General features: G+C 45.0%; 1 protein-coding gene and 1 pseudogene across 1 annotated transcript in view; both read left to right on the top strand.

Annotated features, from left to right (window-relative positions):
* Positions 1-27,119, top strand: part of Pomt2 (protein O-mannosyltransferase 2) — a 38,882-nt gene that overhangs the window by 7,601 nt on the left and 4,162 nt on the right. The window contains exons 3-15 of the mRNA XM_032908209.1: positions 752-856; positions 3,581-3,689; positions 5,726-5,834; positions 7,398-7,557; positions 8,864-8,970; positions 9,992-10,074; positions 11,608-11,717; positions 15,690-15,756; positions 17,655-17,724; positions 20,836-20,914; positions 22,403-22,554; positions 22,981-23,072; positions 23,867-23,943. Of these exons, the coding sequence (XP_032764100.1) occupies positions 752-856; positions 3,581-3,689; positions 5,726-5,834; positions 7,398-7,557; positions 8,864-8,970; positions 9,992-10,074; positions 11,608-11,717; positions 15,690-15,756; positions 17,655-17,724; positions 20,836-20,914; positions 22,403-22,554; positions 22,981-23,072; positions 23,867-23,943 (1,320 nt within the window). The remainder of the gene's footprint in view (positions 1-751; positions 857-3,580; positions 3,690-5,725; positions 5,835-7,397; positions 7,558-8,863; positions 8,971-9,991; positions 10,075-11,607; positions 11,718-15,689; positions 15,757-17,654; positions 17,725-20,835; positions 20,915-22,402; positions 22,555-22,980; positions 23,073-23,866; positions 23,944-27,119) is intronic.
* On the top strand, positions 1,900-3,572 carry LOC116905575 (annotated as a pseudogene).

Genomic DNA, 27,119 nt, shown 5'->3' with positions numbered 1-27,119 from the left:
GGCATTGAGGCTAGCTGGTCCAAGGAAGCATGAGCACCTAGAGGGGACAGGGGACAAAATTGCTACAGGGAGGAGGTATAGGTTCTGAGCCTAAGAAAGGCCAGAAAACCCATGCTTCTTCCTAGCTGCATATTAACAACAGAGGCAAGCAGTTGTGTCTGGATGTGTGAATCTCAGAGCAGCTAGATAAAACCGTTACTATAGAAACTCTGTGCTGCCTAAGGGGACACTGGTTGCTCCTCTCCCCTTCACTTCCCCCACCTCTTCCTCTCTGTTTCTTCATTCTCTTTCTGATCTCAGTCCCTTATTCCTCATGTGTAGCTCTTTGGCCACTTTCCTCCCTCTTTGTGATTAGGAGCCCCATTTCCTTTGAGTAGAAGGCCAGTCTCCAGGAGTCAAGTCTGCTCAGGCCCTTTCCTGAGAAAGCTGCCATGTTTCATTTCATAACAAAAGAAAGAAAAAAGAAGGATGTGTGTGGGAGCCCCTCACTGCACTGACCTGGCCCTTCAAATTATGGAGTGTTTTCCTCCCTTTCTTACACTAGTCCCAAGAATCTAGCTGTGGCACAAGAGAGGGTTTGTTTCAAGCTCTTTCGACAAAAGATCGTTTCCTGGGCGACAGCTGCAGAACAACATGTCGCCTTGGTACTGATGTGGCCAGTTGTCAAGGGAAACTGAAGGCTGCACATACAGCTGCAGAAGAGGCTTTTGATGTAAACACATCATCTTTTCATTCCTTCCTCTCTCCTCAGATGCTGATTGGCCTTGCTGGCTACCTGAGTGGATATGATGGTACCTTTTTGTTCCAGAAGCCTGGGGACCGATACGAGCACCACAGCTACATGGGGATGAGAGGGGTAAGGCTTCCCGATTTATACAGACTGGCTAATCCCTGGGACCACACCACTCAGAGTAGATGAAGGGGCTTCAGGGCAGTGGGGGCAGATGAATGCTTGAACCCACCCCTTAAATAGAAATCTGGAAGAGAGTTGGGAAGGAAGGGAAGAAAGGGAGGCCGCAGAGAGCTGTGCACACTGCAGCCTGTCATCCCATGCTTGGGAACACCTCTGCCAGCTTTCCCTTCAGATGTCGGCATCTCCACACTGTCTCCAGATTCTTATGTCCTCCTTATAAAGGGAGTAGGAATCTCTCTCCCAGGGAGGCTGCATGCCTATTCCAGTCCCTCGTGCCCTGATTCCCAGCATCAGCTTAATGGGACATGGCAGAAGCTAAGCACTCAACCCTGGGAACAATCTAATGAGACCTGTGAAGGCTGGCTGCCAGCCTGGGGTCAGAGCACGTTGTTTTCACAAGTCAGATTGCTCTGCGCTAATCTTAGGGATTCTCTGGGCTCAGAAATGGAGAAGAGCACCCGTCAACTGATGGATGGATACACAAACGTGCTCCATCTGTACAGCAGTATAGTGTTCAACCATACAGAATGATACCAGGCGTTTCCTTCCAATCCTTCCTGCCATAGTAAACAGGGAGTATCCTGCCTCTCAGTCCAGACTCCCAAGTGATCTTTGTCTTTTGAGAAAGGGCCTCACTATGTAATTCTAGCCGTCCTGAAGCACACTGTGTAGAGCAGGCTGGCCTCAAACTCAGAGATCTACCTGCCCCTGTGTCTCAAGGGCTGGGATTAAAGGCGTGTGCTACCACACCCAGATTTCTCAAGCAATTCTTTTCTTCCTAATGACCCTTGAACAGCACAGAGTGTATATATTGCTCACCATGGACTTGTGGAAATTGAAAAGGACAAATAGTTGGATCCATTCTCTTCACTCCTTAACTTCCTGTTTCCAAAAATGATGGCCCAAAAGGAAAAAATGTCTCATTACCCTGGACTTGTCTGTTTACTACTGATGGCAGACAAAGTTGATGGTTTAAAAAAAATAAAAATTTCCAAATCCTCCAGCTCTTTAAGTGTCAAACAGTCATCCTTCCCAAATCAAAGTGCATCCTGGGGGAACCAGGAAGGACCTTGGTGTGGAGGACATTCACTGGAGTGTCTTCCAGTGCTTTGCCAAAACTTCAGATGCCTGGTCTTCTGGGCAAGCATCTGCAGGTCCACATTGTTGGCACACTGTGGCCCTGGGAGCTGTCCCTTCCAATAAGTTTGCCATGGCTGGACCAAGAAAGAAGGCATATACAGATTTCTGTAGAAATTATGATTCCATGAAAGATTTTGAAGAGATGAGGAAGGCTAGTATCTTTCAGGGTGGGAAGTGATTTTAGAATGCAAAAAATTCTTTGGATTGCACTCCATAGAAGTTCATTTTGACCTGTGTTCCTGAACTATTGTTGGTTTCGGGGTGGAAGCCGAGAAAACTCACTTCAGATATGGAAGCTTTAAAATAAAAGCCTATTTTCTCAGCACTCAGGGAGGTGTCTAGTTCAGGATCTGAACTGCATCCCTGAATGGAGATTGTACAACATTTTTAAAGGATGGGAACCCAAAGTGATGGGGGTAGGGGAGACTGGAGGAAAATGCAGTGTTATCCAATTATATTTTTGACATTATGGGTTAAGCAAGGGAGTATCCCCTGAAGACTGGGCCTTAACCAGGACATCCTTAAATTTTCTCCTAGATGTTAGTTTGGAGCTCAGAGTGATAAGGAGGACAAAGGAGTGGGTCAGCTGTGTGTAGTTAATTAGGGCATAACAAGAAATTGGTTAAATAGCTTTATAACGTATGCACCTTGGTTTAGATAATGGCAACTTCTGTATTCTTTACCATTTAACAGACAGTTAAGAGAATATTTGGATAAGTGGGATAGCTGTTCCTTCCTAGGCCTGAGAACATGAACTTGTTTGACCCTACCAGCAAGATGGAGAAGTTGTCCTTGAGGTGGCTGGACTCACACAACTGTTTACAACAGAAGCTGTTCAGCTATAGGGAAGTTCCCAGTTCTCCTAGGGTCTTGGACCTTGAATTTAGTTTTTCCCTATGATTAAATGGTATCTGAAAATGAAATGGTAGCACTTAGAATACTTTTCTTTTGCTTGTTCCCAACACTACAAAACATGAATATGTGAGCTAAGGAGTAGTTTTTTTTTTTCAATAAACAACTAATAATTATATGGAAAAAATACATCCTGTAGATTAAAATCAGTTTCTGGTATCCCCAAAGCAAAGAACCAGGGGAAATATTACAAGAATAATAGAAATCTCAAAAATATTAAGATGCCTCAAAGCGGTCTGCCTCAACTTATACCCATGGCTTTATGTTAGACACTAGTGTTGGTCAGGCATTTTCTGTGTTAGTAAGCCTTGAGCTCATTTACTCCTCAGCCTGAGCCTGTGACGCAGGAGCTCCAATTTTTCCCATTGCACTGATGGAGGGCTGAGATAGGAGACAGCTGGCAGTGATGGGCAGCCCTGCTTCTTCCTGTAAATGTCATTGATTTCAGTTCTGAGGGGCATACCCACTCTCATATAATTCTGTACTCTGACACTACCCTTGTATACGCCAAGGTGACTTCAGGTCACCTAGACCATGGTTTTGACTGGGTTCTCTATCTTAGACATTAATATTACAAGGTCAGCTGGTTATTTGACAGCTTCTCTTCTCCTCTAGTTCTGTGCTTTCCTGGGTTCCTGGCTGATCCCCTTTGCCTACCTCACTGTACTGGATCTGTCCAAGTCCTTCCCAGCAGCACTGCTCACCGCTGCCCTGCTCACCTGTGGTAAGCTGTCTTATGCCGTGTGTTTTGGGAAGTGGACTGTCACACCATGTGGGTGGTTGGATCAATGCAAGTCGGGTGTCGTGTCTGTGCATCCAGTTCTCAGTTAATTTTAGGATTGGGTAAAGTAATTACTCCTAGTAACACTTAGGTGGTGTGCATGTGTGTGTATGTGTGTGTGTGAAGCATGAAGCTGACAGTTGTCTTCCTCAGTTGCTCTCTACTATTTATTGAAGCAGAACCAGAGCTCACCAGCTCTAGTGAGTCTTGTTAACCACCTTTCCCTGAGTAGCTCCTGTCTCTCTCTGCCTCCTGTGTGCTGGGATTCCATATGGTTGCCACACCTACCCAGCTTTTATGTGGGATCTGGAGATCTGCCATCCAGTCTACATGTTTGCAAGACAAACATTTTTCCAATGACCCATCTCCCCTCTCTGTGGGGCATCAGTAATCCTAAACATAGGTTCTCTTTAAGTTACTTGTATTTACATTTTTGTAAGTATCTGTAATTAATGGGTTAATTTTGCTTCTCTTATTTAATGTTGCAGTCAGTTCACATTTCCTAAATTTGTTACAGCTGATGAAAAGGCAGGTGCCCAGAAGTAGCTGTGAAGCAGGAAATAGCAATAGGACTTGGTATTTTCTCTAGATCCTCAGGTGGATAAACAAGGGCTAAGTATAGAAGTTAGTTCTGTTGCTAGCTGAATTCACGAGAGTGATGCTTTACATGTAGAGAAGTCCAGGCCAGTTTCGGTGTGTATTTTAGGGACTCGTCATACAGATTAGCTACTTAATGTAATGGATATATGACAAGGTTATAGGGTTCCCTGTAGTGAACAATGGCTTTCTTCTTGTATCTAATTTTTTCCCGTTTAGTTATTCACAGTCAGTCATTTCTTCATTTCCATCTGATACCTGTTTCCTAGGCACTTAACCTATACCAGGCCACCTTTCGCAGCCCCAGAAAACACCCTGATGCCGTGCTCTCCTCCTAGAATATACCTGTAGAAGGGCAGACCAATAAGCCAGTGCATTATTAGGTCTGCAATAAAGCATGATGCTCTTCTTAACATTTAAATTGTTTACTTTGTGTGTAATGGAGGGAGACACATGCACACTTACCATGGCACTCCTGTGGGATCAGAGGACAACTTACGGGAACTGATTCTTTCCTTTCACCATGTGGGTCCCGGAAGCTACACTCAGGTCATCAGGTATGGTGGCAAGCACCCCATCTTGCTGACCCATCTCACTGTTCCTATACTGGAGCATCTTAAGCAGTCAGTGCAGGTTAGACATGAAGTGGAGTGGATGTAGATTAATGGGGATCAGTAGTATTTCAGGTAGGGTAAGCAGTGAAGAACTCCCTGGGAAGGTAGGGTCTCACAGAGTTCTGATGAAGAATATTCAGGCAGGGAAACAGCCTGTGTGCTGATCCTGGAATGGGGTTTAATAGACTTGAGGGACAGCAGGAGTCTGGCACAGTCAGGGTGCAGTGAGTAAAGAAGGTTGGAGTTGGATTTGGATAGATATGGAGGCCATTCAGGATTTGGCAGCTATCCTGAGAAATTTTTAGGCTAAGTGAGATGAGAAGACAGTGGAGGGTTTAAGCGGGAAGATGACAGCTTAGGCTTTTTTTAAAAATGGGTCTGGTACCCATGTAGGCACCAACTCCCAATCAAGATGTCGTACAAAATAAGGCTTTCCTATCCATTTGTAGTTTGCAACTGTATCAGCTTGTGGATCCATTTTGATGGTAGAAATGAGGACGTGGCCTCAGGGCTTCTCTGAGTGAATACAGGGCTTCTTGAGGGCCTACAGGTAGCATAGGTAGGTACTATTCTTATCATCAGGATAATGATAATATACAGAATAATGATGATGTGCACCAAGCTGAGTCCTTCTTGCTGTTAATCGGGTGGTGATCAATGACTGCCCACTCAACACTGGTAGACGTTTGCTGCTGTTAAGAGCGTTTTTGATTTTCAGAGGTCTCTTTGATCACTCTGCATTTTGACCAGAAAGCTCCTGTTTTTCAGACACGGGATGCCTCACTCTGTCCCAGTACATCCTCCTCGACCCCATCCTGATGTTCTTCATCATGGCTGCCATGCTGAGCATGGTCAAGTACAACTCCTTCGCTAACAGGTCAGAAAGAGCATCTCAGTTGGAGTGAGGGGGTGAGGGGTTGGGGATCAGAAGCCATGGCAGCCCCAGAAGTTTGACTGTGGCAGCTGGGTACTTACAGGACTTTGATTCAAGCTAAGTTTAAGGAAAGCATGCTTTTCATTTGTGTGGTTTTTAGATAATAAATACATTTTAACATGTTTTCTCTAATGGATGCTTTTAGTTTCGGTTTTCACAAGACTGAGAAATTGTCAGTTGTCAAGAGGTGTTTTAATGTTTGGATCCATAAACAGTGAGTAGGAGCTCATGGGTGTTACAGAGGAGTCCGGATGCTGCCTCCTCACAGTACCTTATAAGTGACCCCTTAGCACCATGCTGCCCCAAGCAGCTTGGGGACGGCTCATCCTTCACATGCTCCATCTAGTGTAGACTGCCTCAGACCTACTTGTCACCTGCCTCAAGGCTTGCATCCTGTTCTGAAGTAATGATGGATTTTCCACACCAAGAGGATCCTCCCAGGCCCTGGTCAGTTTTAAAGCTGATCTGGATTTTGTTCCCCTTCCAGAACTCTTCTATTTTTCTGGATCCTTCTCTTGCCTCCGAGGGAGCAGAGCAGGTCATTCCATGTTTTTGAAATACTGTGCTCAAAGTTCAAAAGAGCTGGTCTATCTAGGCTGTCCCTGAAAGTAATGTGTTTTTACCCCAGCCAGTGACTACCGGCCTCCTCTGGTTTGGTGTTATCTTATGCTTCCTTCACATCCATTTCCATCTACTTTTTTTTTAAAGTGGTATCAAGGATTGCGCTCAGGGCCTCAGATGTTTGGCAAGCGTCCATCACTGAGCTGTATCTCCAGACCCATCCCCCACTTTATGAATGGTACTCCCACTGTATGCCAGGTAGCATGCTAGGAGAGAGGGGCAGAAGAACTGAGAGGATGGCTTTAAGGAGTACTCATTCTGGCAAGGAAGTGGCAGATCATCAGGCAACCGGCTGTGCTGGACTGGGTGCTGTTAGTACTGCAGCCGATTGCCTGGCTTGAACTGTGTGTCATCATTGGAAAGCCACATTGCTTAGACTCTGTACCTCCTTATGTGTAATTTCCTTATGTCTAAAAGAGGATAATGAGCTCTGGCGTACGGGGGTGTGGTGAGAATAGGATTAGGTATAATATTTGGAATGGTCCCTGATATGAAATGAACATTCAATAAATGTTTTTTGGCAGGCTCAGAGGTGACACAAAGGATAAGTCTGACTTGGGTCCAGAGAACTTTTGTGGGTTTTCCTCTTATGTCTCCCCGACTTGTTGCTAATGAAGAATAAGTCTCTACATAGGAGGTCCGATGCTTAGCCAGGAGCAGCATGGAGCCTCCTCTGCAGTACAACAAACTATTTTCTCTGTAAAAGACTTGCCTGTAGTTTGAGGGCCTTTATGGAGCACAACCTCCTTGAGGCCTTGCCATGCCTCCCTGGGGTTAGGAACCCTCCAGGCTTAGAGAACAGACAGCATTGCTGGTCTAGGTGGTGTTCTTGATTTCCAGTTTGATTCTAGCTGCCAAACTAAACTCTGTCTTATTGGTTTTCAGGCCTTTCTCTGCCCCCTGGTGGTTCTGGCTCAGCCTGACTGGCATTAGTCTTGCTGGCGCTTTAGGGGTCAAATTTGTTGGCCTCTTTATCATTGTGCAAGTGGGGTTGAACACCATCTCAGACCTCTGGCACCTGTTTGGAGACCTCAGTCTTTCACTGGTGAGAACTCAAGCTCCTGTCTTGTTCCACAGTGCTGCTCCCCTTTGGCCTTTCTCTGCTCCTGCCTTAGGTGGAAAGAGTGGCTGTGCCCTGTGCTCTGTGTTGTGGGCCATGGCCAGACTGGACAGACACAGTCTTCCTTTGTAGACATCAGGACATGAGGGGGCGGGGCTGGAGTGATATAAAGGGAGTAAAGGGAGTAACAACCTTGCAGTTCTCTTTTGTTGTTGCTTCCCTACCACCGCTCTTCATGTCTTTTAAGTTACCCAGCCAGCCAGAAGAGGCTGTCAAGCTGGACTCAGGCCAAGGCCAAGGAGGGCAGATGACTGGGAGGATTCGGAACTTCTGAATTCACAATTTTTCTGACCCATGCTTTCTGTATTTGGAAGCCAGTTAAATGCTGTTAGGATTTATTATTATTATTATTATTATTATTATTAGTTATTAGTAGTAGTAGTAGTAGTAGTAGTAGTAATCAAGGGTTGATTTAGTGTCAGACACTATACAAAGTGGTTTGCCTTTTATCTCATCATTAAAATCCTATGTGGTGGGTGTTCATTACTATTCACTGCTGTGACAAATGAAGAATTTGAAACCTAGAGAGAGAACGTTATCAAGGTCCTACAGGTATTATGGGCAGTAATCTGTGACCCAAACTTGGGTTAGACAAGCTCCAGGGCCCAACTACTAAACTCCAACATGCCAACATGTTTACTCATTCAGAAGAGACCCAGAGACCATTTACTAGATGCAGAGTGTTAGATGTGTGAATGATTACAGTGTGATCTCTGCTCTTTGCGACCCAGGGGGATATGTAGGAGGGGAGGAGAGAAGGAGAGGGCCTATTATAGTCCTACTTTGAACACAGAGAGGAGATACTGGCCTGAGCTTAGGTGCTCCAGGGAGCCCTGTGAGGATAAGGCCAGCAACAGTTGGCCATGTGATAGGGGGTTGGCACAGTCAGTACAGGGAGCCTTGGCAAACTTTAGGGAAAGTTCAGTGAGCTGGAAGCCACTGTTGAACAATAGCCTTACCTTGTCAGTGGTGGTTGTGGGTTCAGTGCCAGGAAGGACAGCAGAGAGCTGGCCCATATTATTTCCTTGAAGAGACAGAGAGAGAGAGAGAGAGAGAGAGAGAGAGAGAGAGAGAGAGAGAGAGAGAGAGAGAGAGAGAGTGTGTGTGTGTGTGTGTGTAGGGTAGTATAGAAAGAAAGGCCTAGGGTTTCCACTTACTACTCTTTCTAGTATGACTCATGCTGAGTATAAAGAAGACTCGTGTGCACACCCCTGTGATGGTTCTGTTGCAGGTGACTGTGGGGAAGCACCTGACTGCTCGCATCCTGTGCCTCATAGTGCTGCCCTTGGTGCTCTATGTGACCATTTTTGCTGTTCATGTCATGGTGCTGAATAAAAGGTACAGTCAGACCCTTTCTCCTCTGGCTTCCGGTCTTTCTCTGACACCTAAGCCTATGTGGGGGCTGTGTGATTTTCCAGGCCTGAATTAGGATAGAGATGGGAACTTATTCCTGCTCCCACTGTGCTTTCTTCTGCATACCCTGAGGCTCAGAAAACCCAGCACCAAAGCCAAAGTTTCAGGAGGCAGAGAATTCCCTAATAGCCTAAATGCTCCTAATCTCTAATCAGGGGCCTTTCACTTTATCAAGGATGGATACCAGGTCGCAGTGGAGGTGCCGATAACCAGGACCCCAACAGCAACATCTCATTCAATGAGGAGCTACTAATTGCCAAGAACTGGGTTTAGCATTATGTACAGTCTCCGTTAGCAACCATTATTAGTGAGTTTTTTTGGCTTTTTAAAAATCTCCTATTTATAAATAAAGAACTAGGGGGCTGGAGAGATGGCTCAGCACTTAAGAGCACTGGCTGCTCTTCCAGAGGTCCTGAGTTCAAATCTCAGCAACCACATGGTGGCTCACAACCATCTGTAATGAGATCCGATGCCCTCTTCTCGTGTGCCTGAAGGCAGATATAGTGTACTCATCTACATAAAAAATAAATAAATCTTAAAAAAATAAATGAAGAACTAAGCCTAGGTAAGGCTAGGAGCATTGCTCACGTCACCCAGCTGGTAAGAGGTGAAACTTAGACTGTGGTTTCTCCAACGCCATTGTCCTTGCTTGTTTCATGAAATCACCCTGTCCTTCACATTTTCACATCGCCTTTTATAGTAACTAAGGGCTTCAGAGAAACGGCAGCTTTGTTTGTTTGTTTTGTTTTGTTTTTCAAGGCAGGATTTCTCTGTGTAGCCTTGGCTGACTTGGGACTTGATTTGTAGACGAGGCTGACCTTGAACTCACAGAGTTCCTCCTGCCTCTGCCTCCTGAGTGTTGGGATTAAGGGTGTGCACTCCCACCATCTGGCTGGAAATGGCAGCTTTTACTTTCTTGACTCTTGTGCTTCTCCTTTCTGCACAGTGGTCCTGGTGATGGCTTCTTCAGTTCTGCCTTTCAAGCCCGGCTTTCAGGGAACAGCCTTCACAATGCTTCTATCCCTGAACGTGAGTGTGCTGGCACAGGGCTTTCCTGGGAGTTGAACTGGAAAAGCCAAGTCTGAAACTTGGGTTTTGTTTTTTGGGTGGGTTTGTTTGTTTGTTTGGTTAGTTTGCCTATATATAGTAGACTGTAGCATTAATGTACAAATACCCAACTGGTTACTGTAGTATAGAAAAGAACGTCTTTGTAGTTGTCAAAGCCAGCTCTGTAAGAAGCCATTCTGAATGTGGTCACAGAGTTTGTAGGGGTAGTTGTAGGCTGCCACCACTGTTCTAACAGTCGTGTGCATGTATAGCTATATAATTATGTATATACTCGCAGGTAGTAATTAGGTGTTCACCTCCCGGGGATAGTCTGGTGTGAAGGACATCCATTCCTGTGTTAAGTACATTAAAGGGAAATATAGAGCCAGGTGTAGTGTCTCATACCAGGCAGAGCTCTGAGTTTGAGGTCATCCTGATCTACATAGTGAGTCCCAGGACAGCAAGGGCTTCATAGATTGTCTCAAAGAAAGAAACTATGGGGATGGAATCCAGTACTGGGGATTAAAGCACATGATTAGTCAGTGCTAGGGCATTAGTCAGTTCACGGGGATTCCACATACATGCATATGCATACATAAAGGTTTGTTGGACCTGGATGGATAAGTAGAGGTCAGTAGGTATTGAGGAATGAGAAGTCATATTAGGCAGAAGGGATGGCATGGTCAAAGCCAAGGGCAGGGTAAAACTCAAGGCCCAGGTTATGTGCTGAGTCCAAAATCTTAAATTAGGAAGAGACTTGGAACCCAGATGATGAGGGTTTGAGATACTTAAGGTATTGGAGACAATGTAGAAGTTTCTGAGCAGGCAGGCAGATAGGAATGCTGTGTATTGTGGAGTTAGTGTGGCTGGAAGAAAGTATAGGATATCTAGGATAGTAGGGGCATCCACTGGAAGTCATTTTAGGGTCACACCTAAGGATCAGGGACAGCTAAGAGCATACCCAAGAGAGACCAGGCAAGGGGGGAAAAGAGATGGCACCGAGGCCCTGACTGCAGGGTGGCCTTTCACTCTTCTAAATCTAGTGCCAGGAACACAGTGGGCCCCGCAGACTGAAAGGGATGAGAACTAGAAACTGGTTTGGAGGGGCAGCATATGGCATTAGTCCTTAGAGAGGGAGCTTGGACTGAAATTTGTTCAGGGAGCTTAGGAGATGTTTCGGACAATTGATGCTGTGGTAGTGACTATACAGAGACTGGGAAGAGGAACATACAAGAGAGGACTGAGAAGAGCTGTGGAAGAGCAGTGTGCAAGAGAGGGTGGAGTCTGAAGCAGAGAGCTCTGTGGTGGGGGTGGGGCTAGGCACAGTGTGAATGCCAACTTCCTCTTGAGCTGTTCCCATTGGAATGAGAAGGGACTTCAGCCTTAGGCTGGCCTGGGCCCCATGATGTCTCTAAGAGGATTATGAGGCTTATGGCTTGCAGCATCCACTCCCCAATCCTCCCTATTCCTCAGGCAGGATCATCTTGTATCTGTCTGATGTCTCTTTTCTCCCAGACTTGGCATATGGCTCTGTAATCACTGTGAAGAACCTCCGGATGGCCATTGGCTACCTTCACTCCCACAGGCACCTCTACCCTGAGGGCATTGGTGCGCGCCAGCAGCAGGTGAGTAGCCGTGTCAAGTGTAGTTGCAGCCACACTGAACCTGTCATTCACTTTCTTGCTTGTCATCCTTGGTTCACCCATTTTCTATTGACTGAAGTATTTTTCTTGCTCCTTCCTTTCTTTGGCTAACCTCAGTTTCTTTAGGTTTTTGCTCAGGGGTTCCTGTCTATCTCATGATTTACTCCCACCCCCCAGATTGGTGCCTTTCCCCCCTTTACCAGAGGCTTTCTTACCATTTCTGCCTGCCTCTGGGGAGCCCTTTTTTAATAAGGGATTATGGGGGTTTGCCTCTCCCATCCTTTTGCCTGACCCTGGAACTCTTGTGTACCTTGGAAGCTCCTGGCCTGGAAAGTGATGAGAAGAGGAGCAGTTCCACTACAGACCTGGACCCAGACTAGGTTCCGTGGGCTTGATCCATACAGCTTTGACTTTGTACAAATTTCTGAATCACTCTGTGATTTAGTCACCTGAACATATGGGAAAATAAATAATGTTTCTCTCCATGACAGGATTATTAAGAAGCTAGAATGAGAGAAAGTGTATAAAGGGTGCATATGAAAGGCTCCACATTAGGGATGTTCATGTGGCTATGGTGGAGGGTGCCTGAGAAGGAAGGTTGCTGGGGCCACACTGAGCTCTGTGAGAGTGGATTTGACTCTGTTCTGGGGAGGCATGAAAGTGATTACATGCTGAGAAATGATTGGATATAATTTTAGAAAGAATACTAGCAGGAATGTGATGGGTTTGGAGGAGGTACAGTTTGCATGGAAGCAAAGGGCTTAGGGGCCAGGACTGACTCAGGGAACACTTCTGAGGCGTCACAGTAGGGCCTGTCGGGTAATAGGAGGAGGCTGGGAAGAACTGTGTGATTACAGTCAAGATGCAGAAGTAATCTGTGTGATAATGTGATTTAATCATGATCAGAAATGGGAAGGAATGGAGAAGTGTGTGTGTGTGTGTGTGTGTGTGTGTGTGTGTGTGTGTGTGTGTGTGTGTGTGTGTGTGTGTGTGTATACTAGGTTTGGGGCTTGTCTCAGAAGAGACATGTGCCATAAAAGGGTGGGTGGGTGGTATTGTGCAGGAATGCAGCAGGGAGAAAGGGCCAGTGAGGGAACCCTACATTTAAGAGAGTGTTTAAGGCTGCTCAGAGTGGAACTAGAGGAAACTGAGAATGAAGGAGTGACTGGGGAAGTTAGAGAAGACAGGGAGGAGGGCAGAGTGAGGTCTGAAAGGAGGAGGTGGGCAGCAGATCCATTTGCCTGTGACTCCCACCCTGGCTTTGATGGAGAGGGAAGGGCAGATGTCTCGGATGCAGTGGTGTAAGAGGTGATGGAGCAGTGAGGAGACGGAGGCTGGGGGCCGAGCTGTTCATCTAAGATGCTCGTCAGTGAGGTTTCCCGTACAGAATGACGGTGAGCTGCATTTTGCCAGGTTTTCCTCCCTCAAGTGCTCGGGCATCATTTCCATTCAGTCACTAGGGAGTTGTCCCAGGTATTGGATGCAGCATTATTTTCTCATGCTTGGTTCTCCACCTACCTGTGGCCCAGTGTTCTCAGTCCTGGCTGCACTGTAAACTTAACTGAGCTTTAACACTTGCAGACTCTCCTTCAGAGATTAGTTGACCCAGGGTGGGTCCCAAACACTGTTTACTTGGGTTTGAAGCCTTTAGGTCATGCTAATGTGTAGCCAGCACAGAAAGGCACAAGGGCCATGCCATGAGGATGCCTGGCTACAGGTGTCATGTGGGACAGTAAAGTGACAGGTCTGTGGGCACACTGTGCGAAAGGAGAGGAAAGTCAAGTTTTGGAAGACACTGTTTCGCGGGGGCTGCATGCATGGACCCTGAGTGCAGTGTGAAGCGGACTGTGGTCCTGTATAGGCAGAAAGGACATCGGGTCTGGGGCAAAGTCTCAGGCTCTGACTCCCTCGGGCTGGCTCCTCAGTTGGGAAGTGAGGTGATTGGACTAAATGCCTTCTAGTTACCCTCCGCCATAAACTTCAGGTCTCAGTTCTAAAATGTTTTAAGACAGTTAATGCCTATAAAATCGAAAAGTTTAGAAAAGTATTTTTAAAAAAAGGAAAGAAAAGCTATAATCCCAGAAGATCTGCATTTTTCAGTTATTTTGGTAAGATTCTACTATAATTAGGTATCTGAGTTCCTAGGAGAGCTGTATAAAAAGTCCACCCACAGAAACAAACATCTCTGTGGGGATGGGGAGGGACTATACTTATGATAAAGAAACAGTTTTCCCCTGGGGGAATTTTGCTACTTCTCTTAGAAGAACAGAAAGCATTCCCTCTGTGTGTGCACAGGACCACAGGTCACTGACATCTTTGAACAAGTCCCAGTGAATAGGCTCCGTCTTGCTGTGTTTCATAAGTGTGTGAGCCAAAATGTTTTAGCTTTTATGTGCTCTTAATCACTGTTTCTTTTTTCTGAGAAACAAAGCAAATTTCACTCAAATAACTCAAATATAACCATATATATAACTATATCACCATATCACACACAGAGAGTGATTTCCCATACGTGCTAGTTCCCAACTTTTTTAAAAAAGTAAATTAGTCATGTTGTGTCCAATTGAAGTTAAAAGAAAAACTCAGAAAAAGTGCTTGTATTTCTGTTGTTTCTATATTTACATGCCTGGCATAATTGTATATTTTTGTCTCTCCTCTTGGGAGCACTGGAGTTAGCTGCCCTGCTTGGAATCCTAACTCCCCACACTATAAGCTGCGTCATCTTGAACAAATGACCTTGCCTACTTCTTTGTAACATTGCGGGGAAATAATAGCACCTGTAGCACAGAGCCGTGGGGATGACCGAGCAGGGCAGGACTTGCCTGGTGCTCAGAATAGTGCCACTGATGGATATAGCCGCTTTGAGCGTGAGCATTCATGAGCGTTTTGGCATGCTCCTTTTAAATGCTCCAAAACATTTTGACCAGTGTATAATATTCTATTCCATGTATACAGTATCATGTTAACTAGTCCTCTTAATAGTTATTTATGTTATGTCTAAGTTTTTGCTGTTAGACCAATCACTACATTATAGACATTCACGAGTGTACACACAGTTTTTTTATAAGTCAGTTATGGGTATGGATTAAAACTGTAGCATAAGATATTTATGGAGCATTTTAGTGTTGCTTACCAACGTATTAGGAAAAGTAATAGCTTTGTCTTTTTCCTAAGTATGCATGGGATTGCGATGTGGGCATACAGATGTGTATGTGTATGTGTAGCCAGATGTCAATATCAGACACTTTCCATAATCACTCTCCACCTTAATTTTTGAGAAAGTGTCTCCCACTGAACCTGGAACTCACTGGTTTAGTAAAACTGCCTGGCCAGCCCAGGTATTGTCTTATCTCAGTAATAGGGTTCTGAGAACACTGGCGTTTTGTTTAGTTTTATTTTTACATGCATGTTGGTATCAAACTCAGATTCTCATGTCCGTGCAGCAAGATCCTGTCAATTGAGTTGTCTTTCCAGCCCATGGCTCTTTTTTTTTTTTTTTTTTTTAGTGATTTATTCATTACAGGTGGGTGTGTGCTGACATGTGGGCGCTAGGGGAATTGAACCTGGTCCTCTGGAAGAATGGCCAGTGCTCTAACCTCTGAACCAACTCTCCAGCCCTATTTAAATAGGCTAAATCTACTGCTTCTGTGCTGGGGACTGTTAACACACGGTGTAACAGTCCTCCTTTAAGACAGCTGAAACTTTATTGACAACATACCAAAAGAAAGAAAAAGAAATTGAAAAGTTCTTAAAGGGTAGGGCCTCAAAATTCTGAAAAATGGAGAAAAACTTATTCGGGAGTGCCGCTTCTGAGCCCCACTGGGAAATGTGGCCTCCTGGGTTGGTAGCTGGGTGGTCCTGAAAGATGATCAGGTGGTGTTAGTTAGCCAGGGAGTGTGCATGTCCAGCTGTGCTGATCATGATACCGCCTCTCTCCTTCTGCCCTCCACTTAGGTTACCACCTATTTGCATAAGGACTACAACAACCTGTGGATTATCAAGAAATACAATTCCAACACAGGTAACATGGCAGAGACTGAGATCCTGTGCTGCTCTTCACTGAGTCCCTCATTTTTCTCCTGATGCTGGGTTCCTGAACACCTTTGACATCTTCACTGACCTCTGGCAATCCTGAACATTGTTGAGCTCCTGCTGTGCTCCAAGCATAGTTGAAAGTGTAGAGGATGAGACAAACGGATCAGGGTCAGGACTCGGATCTCATCCAGGAAGAGGTTTTGTAAGCTCATCCCAGGATCCCTAACTGAGAGTACCTGAGAGTTGCTTAGATTTCCAAACCGTGAATACCCCAGCTGTAGTCCTGATATGATAGAGTGCTGTTCTTTTTGGACCCTGGACTGGCTCAATTAGTTGATAATCCAAGTGTCTGCCAGCCCTGTGCCTGTAGTGCTTGCTCCCTGTCCCTGTCCCTCTCTACCCCTCTCCCTCTCCTTTTCTCTCTCCCTCTCCCTCTTCCTCTCTGGGCTCTTTAGTTTTAGGATTAAACGAGAGGTACATTAGGGTCTTCCTTTCCTTGGAAGGCAACTAGCTACCTGTGGACAGTGCTTTGTGTTGTATCTGTAAGCAGAGGGCAATTATCACCTGAGCCCTTCCTCACTGGCAATGTCCTGAACCCCAGGCATTTCTTGTGACTGCCAGAAAATACCACCTGCCTGAGCTGGCACTAGCCAGTGGCTCCAAATCTGGAAGAGTGGTTCCAGCCGTTCATCTACATCTCCTTTTTTTCCCTTGCCATCTCTTCATACTGTTGCTTCAAGCTAAACCACCATATAACTGGCTCTCCTGCTGACTTATTTACATGCTCACTAGTGCAAACTGGCCCCTTGAGTGAGTCCATGATGCTCCTGTTGATTGTGCTTTTGATACAACAGGCCAAACTAAGGTCTGTCATGATGAAGTTTGAGGGAGACTGACTGTTACTTCTAAGTTCGTTGAACTTGCCTGGTCTCCATTGTAGCGTCTAAGCTAAGATACTGCATTTCATCTAAGCAGCTAAGGTTTCCTGGGAACTTTGTTGTCTGAAATTTAGTGCTCTTATTAGAAGTAAAGGCCCCTCTCTCCAATCCACACAAAATAAAACTTCCTTCCTTGTTTACAAGGCAGCATAGCAACGGTGTCTGTGCAGGTGAATCTCAACAGAGCCAGAAATTTGCGTTAACAAATTTAGCTTTCCTGACCTTGATTTGTTTATAGTCTTGGCATCTCACTGTTTGTGACAGAATTTTACAAGGATGCCTTCTGCCTAGCCATGATAGCTGCCAGCTACTTTTCTATGCAGCTGCCTTTCTAGATCACAACCAGTTTTGACTTGTAGATGCTCAGAAAGGAGTCATTTTCTTTCAGCATTTCATTGTTAATGTTGTTTTTCATTTCATGCTTAGGAAGTCTATTAGCAAGATAAAATTTGATTTTGAGAGGAGCTGGACAATTGCATGGTTTTATTTTGTGAAGACTGTATTTATTACCCCCAAAGGAAATGTTCATTATTTAGCCTCCCATCTGAAATTCTAGTAAAGGCTTCAGTGCCTGTCAGGCAAAGATTCCATTGCTGGCCTGGCATGGTGGTTCATCGGACCACATACTCACAGGCCCGTTTGTTCCCACATCTTTTACACAGATGCTTTGCTGCACAAGTCATTTGCCAGTGTTGAAGCAAGTATGATTCTTTCACATGTGTTCCTTTATCCTGCCTATTCAGGTGTCAGATTTCCCTACTCCTGTAAGTGTCTTTTAGGCATTACTTCTGGGACACCCCAATCCTCTGAGGTACTGGAGAACCTCACCCTTTAGTCCTGTAGCACACTGTTAGTACTGACAGCGCATATCCAAGGGGGCCTCAGTTGTCACTAGCCTAGAATGTGAGTGACTCACTTGGTACCCACACTGATTTCTTTTTGGCAGATCCTCTAGACCCTTCCTTCCCAGTGGAGTTTGTCAGACATGGGGACATCATACGACTAGAACACAAAGAGTAAGTGATCTTGCTCTTGTTGGAATTGTATGGTAGGGCAGTGGGCTGGGGCTCTAGTAATGGAACCAAGTTGATGTGTGGAGGAAGAACTCCATACATGGCATGTGAATGAGTACTAAGCTAGCCTTTGCCTGCTGATTTTGACTTTGAGGAGCATTGACCTCTGTGAATTCCTTTCAGTGAGCCTTCTCCTGTTAATCCCGCTGCATGAGAATAAGACCACTACCACAATCTTTGAGCCAAATTTGAAGCAAGCTTTATTAAATACTGGCCAGGACAATGGACAGTGGCCAGGTCCACACCTAGGATTCCCAGAGAATGGCCTCAAATGATGTTAGTCCAATGCTTATAAAGCCAAATCCACAAGGCCACATATATACTTCCCACCTTTGTCCAATCCATGGTAAGCATGCATCCTGATGTACTTCCAGCCAACGTACCTCCCACCTACTTGTGATCAAGCAATCTTGTGCAGTTGGGGCAAACCTTGTTTACAGGAGCGAGAACATATAGTTTGTTATCTTACATGAACAACAGCCTCCTCAATCCCCGCCCAGCATTCCAGGAGGTTATCTGTCCTAGGGCAAGTGGGACTTACAGGTTAGACATTTTTGTTTTATAGATCTCTTCAACCCAGTAATTTAAACATAAAACATAACTTTAGCTCTCACCCCTACCCTAATCCCCAGCCCCTACCCCTCACCAAGGAAAGGGTAGTTTGATAGCCCAAAGCTGCATCTTTGGTAGATACTTTAAGGAAATGTAAATTTCTGTTTCTGAGACTGGCATAATAGTCTGTGTCACTGTGTGTTCATTGAAATGAATGGAAACACCAAGATGATACAAAACTTGTAAAAATCGTGGAAAAAACTGACAAGATACTAGAGTTACTAGGCCAAAATCCAAGTGAAAGAGGAGATCCAGAGAATAAGTGAAGTCCTGAGGCCATGTTTTCCCTCATCCTGTTATAGAAATAATATAAGTTGCCAGTGAAAAACCACTCTGTACATCTAGAGACTGATGAAGGAGACTCTTTAATAGCATTTGTCAGGCTCTAGCTCGTGCTCAAAGAGGGCCCGGCCTTGAATGGAAGATTTCAATAATTTTCATTCCACATATGCTATCACCTTAAATCTCTGTTAGGTCCCGACTTCAGGTCACATTCTGAACAATTTAAACAGAGCTGAGAGTTTAATTCTGGACACTTGGTCAGATGGGAGATTTCCACAGTAAAACTGTTACCAGAATGCTTCTTAAATACGCCAGTGTTGTTCTTTCCCAGTAATTGTTACCCTGTCACCCTGCCCACCTGGCAGGGTTATGTTTTTTCTGACAAGAGCACAGAGACTTAATCTTGTGACCTTGAGCTCCTTATGAGAGGTCTCTTCTTTGATATGGAGAAGGGCCTAAAGTCAGGACTCTAACTTTTTGTTTTGGGAGTAGAGACTAATTGGAGGTCAGTCTTGGTGAATAAAAATGGGCAGAAACTTTCTCAGCAGCTCTAAACTTCTATTATGGTACAGATTTTTTCCATTTCTAACAAGTCTGATCAGTACACTGCTAATCTTCCCATCACAGTGCTTCTTTGGCTAAATTCTACTTTGTGTAGCTTAATATTTCCTAAACAAATTTATTAGTAAATCCTTTATAGCGTTGATTTTACTACTTCAAGTTTCTTCTGCATCAGCCCCATGGTCTTAAGGGTGTTTCTGTTTTGTTTTGTTTTGTTTTGTATTGTTTTGTTTTTCCTCAAGACGGGGTTTCTCCATGTTGTCCTGGCTGTCCTGGAACTCTCTCTGTAGACCAGGCTGGCCTCCAACTCACAGAGATCCACCTGCCTCTGGCTCCCAAGTGCTGGGATTAAAAGTACATCACCACTGCCTGTCTCCAAGAGGAGTTTTTAAGTCAAGCTTCTAGGTTCCTCCAAAGTGACATGTTTAGTATTAAGTGATCCTTCTCTAAGGCTTGGAACCCAGAAGATCTGCTTCACTCATTCACCCCTAGAAAAAGTGACTTTGTAGGAGCAGGCTGTTGGTTGTGTAGGGAACCCTAGTTCCCGAGAAGAAACTTAGAATTGATCTTTCCCTGGGTCTGCAGCTCATATTCATGTCACCTAGGAGGGCTCAGCAGTTTTAAGCCATGAGTTTAAGTAAACATGAGTGAGCACAGACTGGTAATGTCTCATGGGTGCCTGGCAAAATGCAAGAATTAACCTTGGTTTTGGAAAGATATTGGACTCCATTCCTATAAGTAGTTTTCAACAGTAGTGAATAATGCACAAAGATGTATTACTCAAGGAAAAGGCACAATGACCAAAACCAGACAAAAGCAGTTGTTAGCAGAAACAGCCTCGAAAGAATTATATACTGCAGTTATCAGATAAAAGACTTGAGAAGAGAGAGAGAGAGAGAGAGAGAGAGAGAGAGAGAGAGAGAGAGAGAGAGAATGAATGAATGTGTGTATGTGTGTAGAACTGGTATGCTTTTCTAGTCAGTTGGATTTTAGATACTTTAGATTCCTACTATTAAATAAATCTGGTCTTGTCCTTAATAAATTAGAATAATCATACCTAATTTTTTATAAATTTCCCAAAAGTGTGTCATGAACATTTTTTACTTATGGATAAAAGCAAGAGTTGTTATAAAAAGCTAAGTACATCAAAATCAAATTAAATCCCTTCTCATTCCTTGCAAATCCCCACTTAAAAAGAAGTTAGTGAGAATAGAAAGTAAGTGGGACTGGGGAAGATTGCCTGACTCAAGCATGTCCATTCCAAGTTCTAGTCTCCTGTCTGCAGACCCCCCTCCTTAGTCAGGGAAAGCTAAAGTTTCCAGGCTAGAAATGTGTGAGTGTTGCCGGTGCCCCACCCCTGGCCTGCATGGCGCACAGTGCCCCGTCCAGTGCTCCCCACTCACTTGGAGCTCCTTTCTTCCCCAGTCCTCAGACTGTTTCCCATAACTGACCAGATGCCCCGTCTCCCTGTGTGCTGGGATTGACAGTTCAGAGTCTAACTTTCGCTAATGCTAACAAATGACTGCGTGTTCTTAAGAAAAGAAACAGCATGCACATCTCTTTCCTTCAGTAATGGCTCTTCTCTTCTCCAACTTCTAGAACTACTCGGAACCTGCACAGTCACTATCATGAGGCTCCCCTGACCCGGAAGCACTATCAGGTCACTGGCTATGGCATAGTAAGTAGGAAACTGGAGTGTGAACAGGGCATATGTAAAAAGTTGGAGGCTTGGTTCAGGGCCATGTAGTAGGATACATTCTCCCCAGAATTATAGAATGTTCTAAGAGAATTTGGAGGCTGGACATAAGATAGTCTCTTTTGTTGTTGTGGTTGTGTTTTGTTTTGTTTTGTTTTTTGAGACATTATCTCACTATGTAGCCTTGGCTGGCCTGAAACTTGCTGTGTTGACCAGGCTGGCCTTAAACTCACAGAGATCCCCTGCCACTGTCTCTCAGGTGCTGGGATTAAAGTTCTATGCCGTCATGCCTGGACTGCACATTGACTTCTTTAACATTCCACAACTGTTTAGCTCAGTTTCCTAGAAGAAAAGCAGCCTATAAATTCTTTTTTTGTCTCTATCCCTCTTCTTGCAGAGTAACTATATACTTTATATAGTCTAGTACCTAATAATCTCAGATATGAATATGTGGATCTCTTAAATCTCACACTGGCAGGCTGGCAAGATAGCTCAGTAGGTAAAGGCACTTGCTTGCAAGCCTGCTGACCTGAGTTCAATCTCTGGAACCCACATAGCAGTGGAAGGAGAGAAACAACTCTGTAAAATTGCCATTTGATGGCCACCTGTGTACCGTGACATGCTCCTCCCCTTCCTGGTCATGTACTCGTGCGTGCACACGATGATAACAAACTGGAAAAAGACCTAGGTGATCCTATCCTTTTCTAGATCCTAAAGTCTTCCTGGTTGTATTTTACAGCTCTTGTTCCTGACATACAGAGGGCTGTAATCAGCATAGCTTTGCATTTTGCTATCTCAGGGACATGCAATTAATAGAGAAAGAGCTCTGTGGGAGCTTGTGTCCTGAGAGTAACTGAAGCAGAACAGCTGGTGGAAGCTGTTGAGACAGACACATCATTCTGTCTACCAAGGCCTCTGAGGCATCATTAAAGAGTGGATTTCATAAAGTGAACTCCCTAAAATTCTTTGTATTTCCTGAGCCCATATTGTACTAAAGCCAAGACTCTGAAGTCTTCATCTGTTTACCCATGGGCTTCTCTTGAGAAGAGTTAAATGCAACTACCTTAATTTCCAGGTGCAACACCTGGGTCAGACCTACGTGGCTTGGGTGAGAGAATCCAGATGTGCAAAACAGTGAACATAAATGGCCCAGATCTTCTTACTGGCTTAGAGTGAGGTCTTGAGTATGATTTAAAGGAAAAATCAGCTGTCTAGAACTTAACACTATAAAGTTAGCATTTAGACTCCCTCCCAGATTCATACCCTGTCCTTTTATGATATGGAGTTCCCAGTTAATGTCACTCTGTTGGGCTATTTCCAGGGCTTTCTCCTTCACTTTCCTACATCAGTCTTTGAGGTTGTTTAACCTTTGAAACATGGTGGCATTTGAAAGGGTGGCCATTTTCCTTTGTAACACTTTGTCTCTAACATCGTCTGACTTTGGTAATGTTCTCTTGGTTTATGTGGCAGAATGGGACAGGGGACTCAAATGACTTCTGGAGGATTGAAGTTGTAAATAGAAAATTTGGGAACCGGATCAAGGTACTGAGAAGTCGAATTCGCTTCATCCATTTGGTTACAGGTTGTGTCCTGGGATCTTCAGGAAAGATTCTGCCTAAGTGGTAAGTCTCTGGGGTCCAGATATTCTGAGCCAGCTTTTCACACCACACAGGGTATACCAGAGGCTTCAGCTACCCAGCGGTGAATGCTCCCTTCACTCTTCCTTATTTGGTAGTAAGTGGAAGAAGAAAGGGCGTCAGGAACTTTATGGTGCACAGAACGCCAGCTCAGCTTAGCATCTTACCTTGACAGTTGGACATCTGTATGCCTGCCTTGAGGCTAAAACTCTAGGCCTGTGTCTTTTCGTAAAGTGGAAATAATATATGCTAAGTCACTGGTAAGCTGGTTGTAGATTATGAAAGTGTGAGGTTAAAAGAATAATGGCCACTGATTTACAGAGAAGTCCCACAGATCTAAGAGTGGGGGACATTGCTATACTTGGGGGCATTCCAAACCTTCTAGAACATCTGTGACTATTTTTCTGGCAGGGGCTGGGAGCAGTTGGAAGTTACTTGTAATCCGTACTTAAAAGAAACCAGTAACTCCATTTGGAACATAGAAGAACATATCAATCCCAAACGTGAGTTGAGACCACTGCCCTGGCTGGCTTTGTCATAGAAAACACACTACTAGTGACCTCCTACAAGGCTGTTTTAGCCTCCCAGGTTGTCCCTGCATCATGGGTGACCCCATACCTTCTGTGCTTGTTGCAGATGAGTCCAGTTGACCTGTGCCAAGTATTTCCTCTCCCTATAACAGCAGACCCTTCACAGAAGGCCACAACCACACCGATCCCAAATCTCTGCTTCTGGGCTCCTCTGATATTCCCACTTTGGTGTTAGCTTCAGCTCCAACAGTCTTTGGATTCATTTTCCCTCACCCCACCTCACCCCAGCTTGTGTTTGATTTCTCCATACTTGCCACTCCATTCTTCTTAGTACCTGATCTAGACAAACAGTGGATTGATTGATTGAACAATTCCTTATTAAATATGTCAAGAACCACATGGGTCCTGTGGATATATTGGTGAATGAGATAAATCTGGCTCCTAGTCTCATACTAACAGGAGGCCAGCTTCTGGGTTAGTGCCACAGTGATGGGTGATGTAGCCAAGAGCTGTCCGAGCACCAAGGAGGTCCTGTCTGTTCCTCTGAAGTCCTCAGATTACCTAATGAGTGCTCAATGTAAGCTCCATGAATGACCCTCCCTCCCTCCTTCCTCCTCCTTCCCTCCTCCTTCCCTCCCTCCTCCTCCCTGCCTCAGCTTTCTGGGAGGACTGCACTTGTCTCTGTAGTGTAAGGTGCCTGTGTGGTGAGAGTGTGGGCACTGAAGGGATGATGTAGCAAAGCCTTTCTCTTGTCATTTCCCCCCTAGTGCCAAACATCAGCCTGGATGTGCTGCAGCCCAGTTTTCCTGAGATCTTGCTGGAGTCCCACATGGTCATGATCCGGGTACTGCAGCCCCTTTTTATTCCTTCTAAATGCAAACCTAAAGTTCTTAGAGAAGCCCTTGGGCACCCACAGATTTAGAGCACAGAGCAGTAGTCATGGTGTAGATCCCTGCCCTGTTGTGGGGATTCGAAAGTGTTTAACCCACGGGTTTACCACATCTTTATGAGGGTTTCTAGGATCCCAGGATGGAGTGGTGATTTGCTGAGGATATTGATGCAGTGGTTCCTGAGCTGTAGCTTCACTTCTAGTGCTGTGACAAAACCCTGATAAAACCTTTGTCTTGATTAGGTTTTAGTGCTGTGAAGAGACACTGTGACCATGGTAACTGGGACTGGCTTACAGGTTCAGAGCTGTATCGTTATCATCATAGCAGGAAGCATGGCAGCATGCAGGCAGACATGGTGCTGGAGAAGGAGCCAAGAGGCCTAACATCTGGATTGGCAGGGAGCAGGAACAGCAAGTGACATTGGGCCTGGTTTAAGTATCTAAAACCTCAAAGTTCACTCAGTGACACACTTTCTCCATCAAGGCCACACCTACTTCAACAAAACCACACCTGCTAATAGTGTCACTCCTTATGAGCCTATGGGGGGCATTTTCATCCAAACCATCACAAGCAAATTAGGGGAAAGGAGGGTTTATTTCATTTACAGTCTCCTAGGTTACAGTCTATCACTGGGAGAAAGGAGGCAGAAACTTGAAAATCAGATCTGCTTGCTATTTCACATAGCACTACTTCTGACCATGGAGTGCACTTCACAGCCACAGTACAAGAGGATCCCCAGAGCCTAACTGGCTCACAGGTCAGCATATACTCAGCTTTTTCAGATGGGACCACCTGTCTAGGAATGATACCACCCATGGTGTACTGAGCCCTCCTGCACCCATTAATAATCAAGATAATCCTACAGACATTCCCACGGACCAGCAAGAGCACATTTACAGTGTCTGTGTGTCTGTCCTCCTTACAGTCCTGGGAAGATTACTGTCATTCCCCTTTACAGACGAGGAACCCAAGGAACTTTTTAAAGAGCATACACAGCTATACGTAAAGTAAATCCAGGCTTCAAAGGTGGGCTCTCAGGGTCAGCGTCAGTTACCATGACACTCCTAACTCTGATTGGCAGTGCTCCTGAAAGTCACACATTGCATCTCATGACACCCTCATGATGTCAGTTGGGATGAGAAGCTACTCTGGGGATGTTCATATGCATCTTACAGTCTTAACCACAAGCCCATTCCTGGGCTAAGGCTACTTGGGAGGCATGGCTCATTCTCGTTTAAGATTTCTAATACTCGGGGTTGGGGATTTAGCTCAGCGGTAGAGTGCTCGCCTAGCGAGCACAAGGCCCTGGGTTGGGCCCCCAGGGCCAAAAAAAAAAAAAAAAAAAAAAAAAAGATTTCTAATACTCACTGTTAATAGTAGTTGGCAGCCATCATAGCATCAAACGTCTAAAGTAAGTTGAGAGAAGAAATCTTCAAATGGAGATGGAGTTTGCTTGTGTAAATGGAGGAGACATTGCTGCAGTTGATGTCTGGTGGAAGACCCCTTGCTCTTGCTGTAGGAACCTGAGTCCTACAGAAATGATGATCAGACCACATGTCTCAGGCCACAGAAGTAGTGAGCTGTCAGCCACCCACAGAACTGCAAAGAGCTGTGGCAGTTATTAGTGTCCCTTTCTGAGCTACTGTCAAGTAGACCTACCTGGAAGTGATTATCTAAGCAGCCCTCAGAAAACATAGTTGACTTACTCCATCAAATTAAACTTTAAAATCCAGTTATTTGTCAGTTTTGCACATTGGAAGGTGATAAGTTGACATTAAACAATCTCTGGGTCACTTCTTCTCTCACGCTGTGCTTGTAGCTGTCACTGTGACCTGATGACATAGCTCTTTTGAATATATGACTGTCACTCAGAGAATTAGTCTGGGTATGAGTAGAATTTTAAGGCTAAAGTAAGTGTAGAATTTCATTCCTTGTTTTGCCAAAAGGTAGAGACAAAGGGAAGGATGTGTATAAGAGCTCTTAGTTTACGGAATTGAGAGAGAGAGAGAGAGAGAGAGAGAGAGAGAGAGAGAGAGAGAGAGAGAGAGAGAGAGAGAGAAGAGGGGAGAGAGAGAGAGAGAGAGGAGAGAGAGAGAGGAGAGAGGGAGAGAGAGAGAGAATGAATGAATGAATGAATGAATGAATGAATATAAATAAATCCAGACTCTAGACACACAGATACTGGTGTATATGTTGCATCCATGTCTGTCTGTCTGTCTGTCTGTAAGTTGAGACCCGAATGGAGTAAGCTCATGGCCTGGTAAAGTGAGGTGGAATGAACCATCTAGATTTAGTTTTTATACACACACCATGTTGGGTAAGAATCTGCCTCCTTTAATGTCTTGATTTGTAGAGATGCTGGATTTCTCTTAAGATGGCTAAGTGAATAGGATTCCCATAACCTACTGAGTGCCTGATTTTGGACTGAATTGGGCTGGTTTTAATTGGTTGGTTTCCCTCATCAGTTACTCCCAGGACCAGAACAATCCATTCCCCATTCTAAGGCCCTTTGGATAGCCATAGTGATTGTGGAGGTTTGAATAAGAATGGCCCCATACACACCCAGGTTTGCTTGCTTAGTCACCAGAGAGTGGCACTATTTGAAAGGATTAAGGATTAAAAGGATTCAGAGGTGTGGCCTTGTTGGAAGTATGTCACTGGGGCCATCCTGGAACTCATTCTATAGACCAAGCTGGCCTCAAACTCAGGAATCCACCTGCTTCTGCCTTCAGATTAAAGGCATGCACCACTATTGCCTAGTCTAAGGGCTTTGAGAATTTAAAAGCCCGTGCCAGGCCTTGGTATACTCTTCTTCCTCCCTCCCTCCCTCCCTCCGTTCCTTCTTCCTTCCTTCCTTCCTTCCTTCCTTCCTTCCTTCCCTTTTCCTGTCTGCCTCTCAGCCTTCAGATGAGGATGTAGCTCTCAGCTATTGCTCCAGTGCCATGCATGCTGCTATGCTCCCTGCCATGGTGATGACAGACTAAATCCCTGAAACCTAGCAAGCCCCCAATGAAACGTTTTCTTTTGGAAGAGTTGCTATGGTCATGGTGCATTTTCGCAGCAATAGAACAATGACTAGGACAGTGATTCAGGGGATTTGCAGCTGTCCTTTTGGGGACACACACCTCCG

Source organism: Rattus rattus, chromosome 7 (assembly GCF_011064425.1).
Source record: "Rattus rattus isolate New Zealand chromosome 7, Rrattus_CSIRO_v1, whole genome shotgun sequence".
In the NCBI taxonomy this organism is placed as follows: domain Eukaryota; kingdom Metazoa; phylum Chordata; class Mammalia; order Rodentia; family Muridae; genus Rattus; species Rattus rattus.
This window is presented reverse-complemented; position numbering and strand designations above follow the sequence as displayed.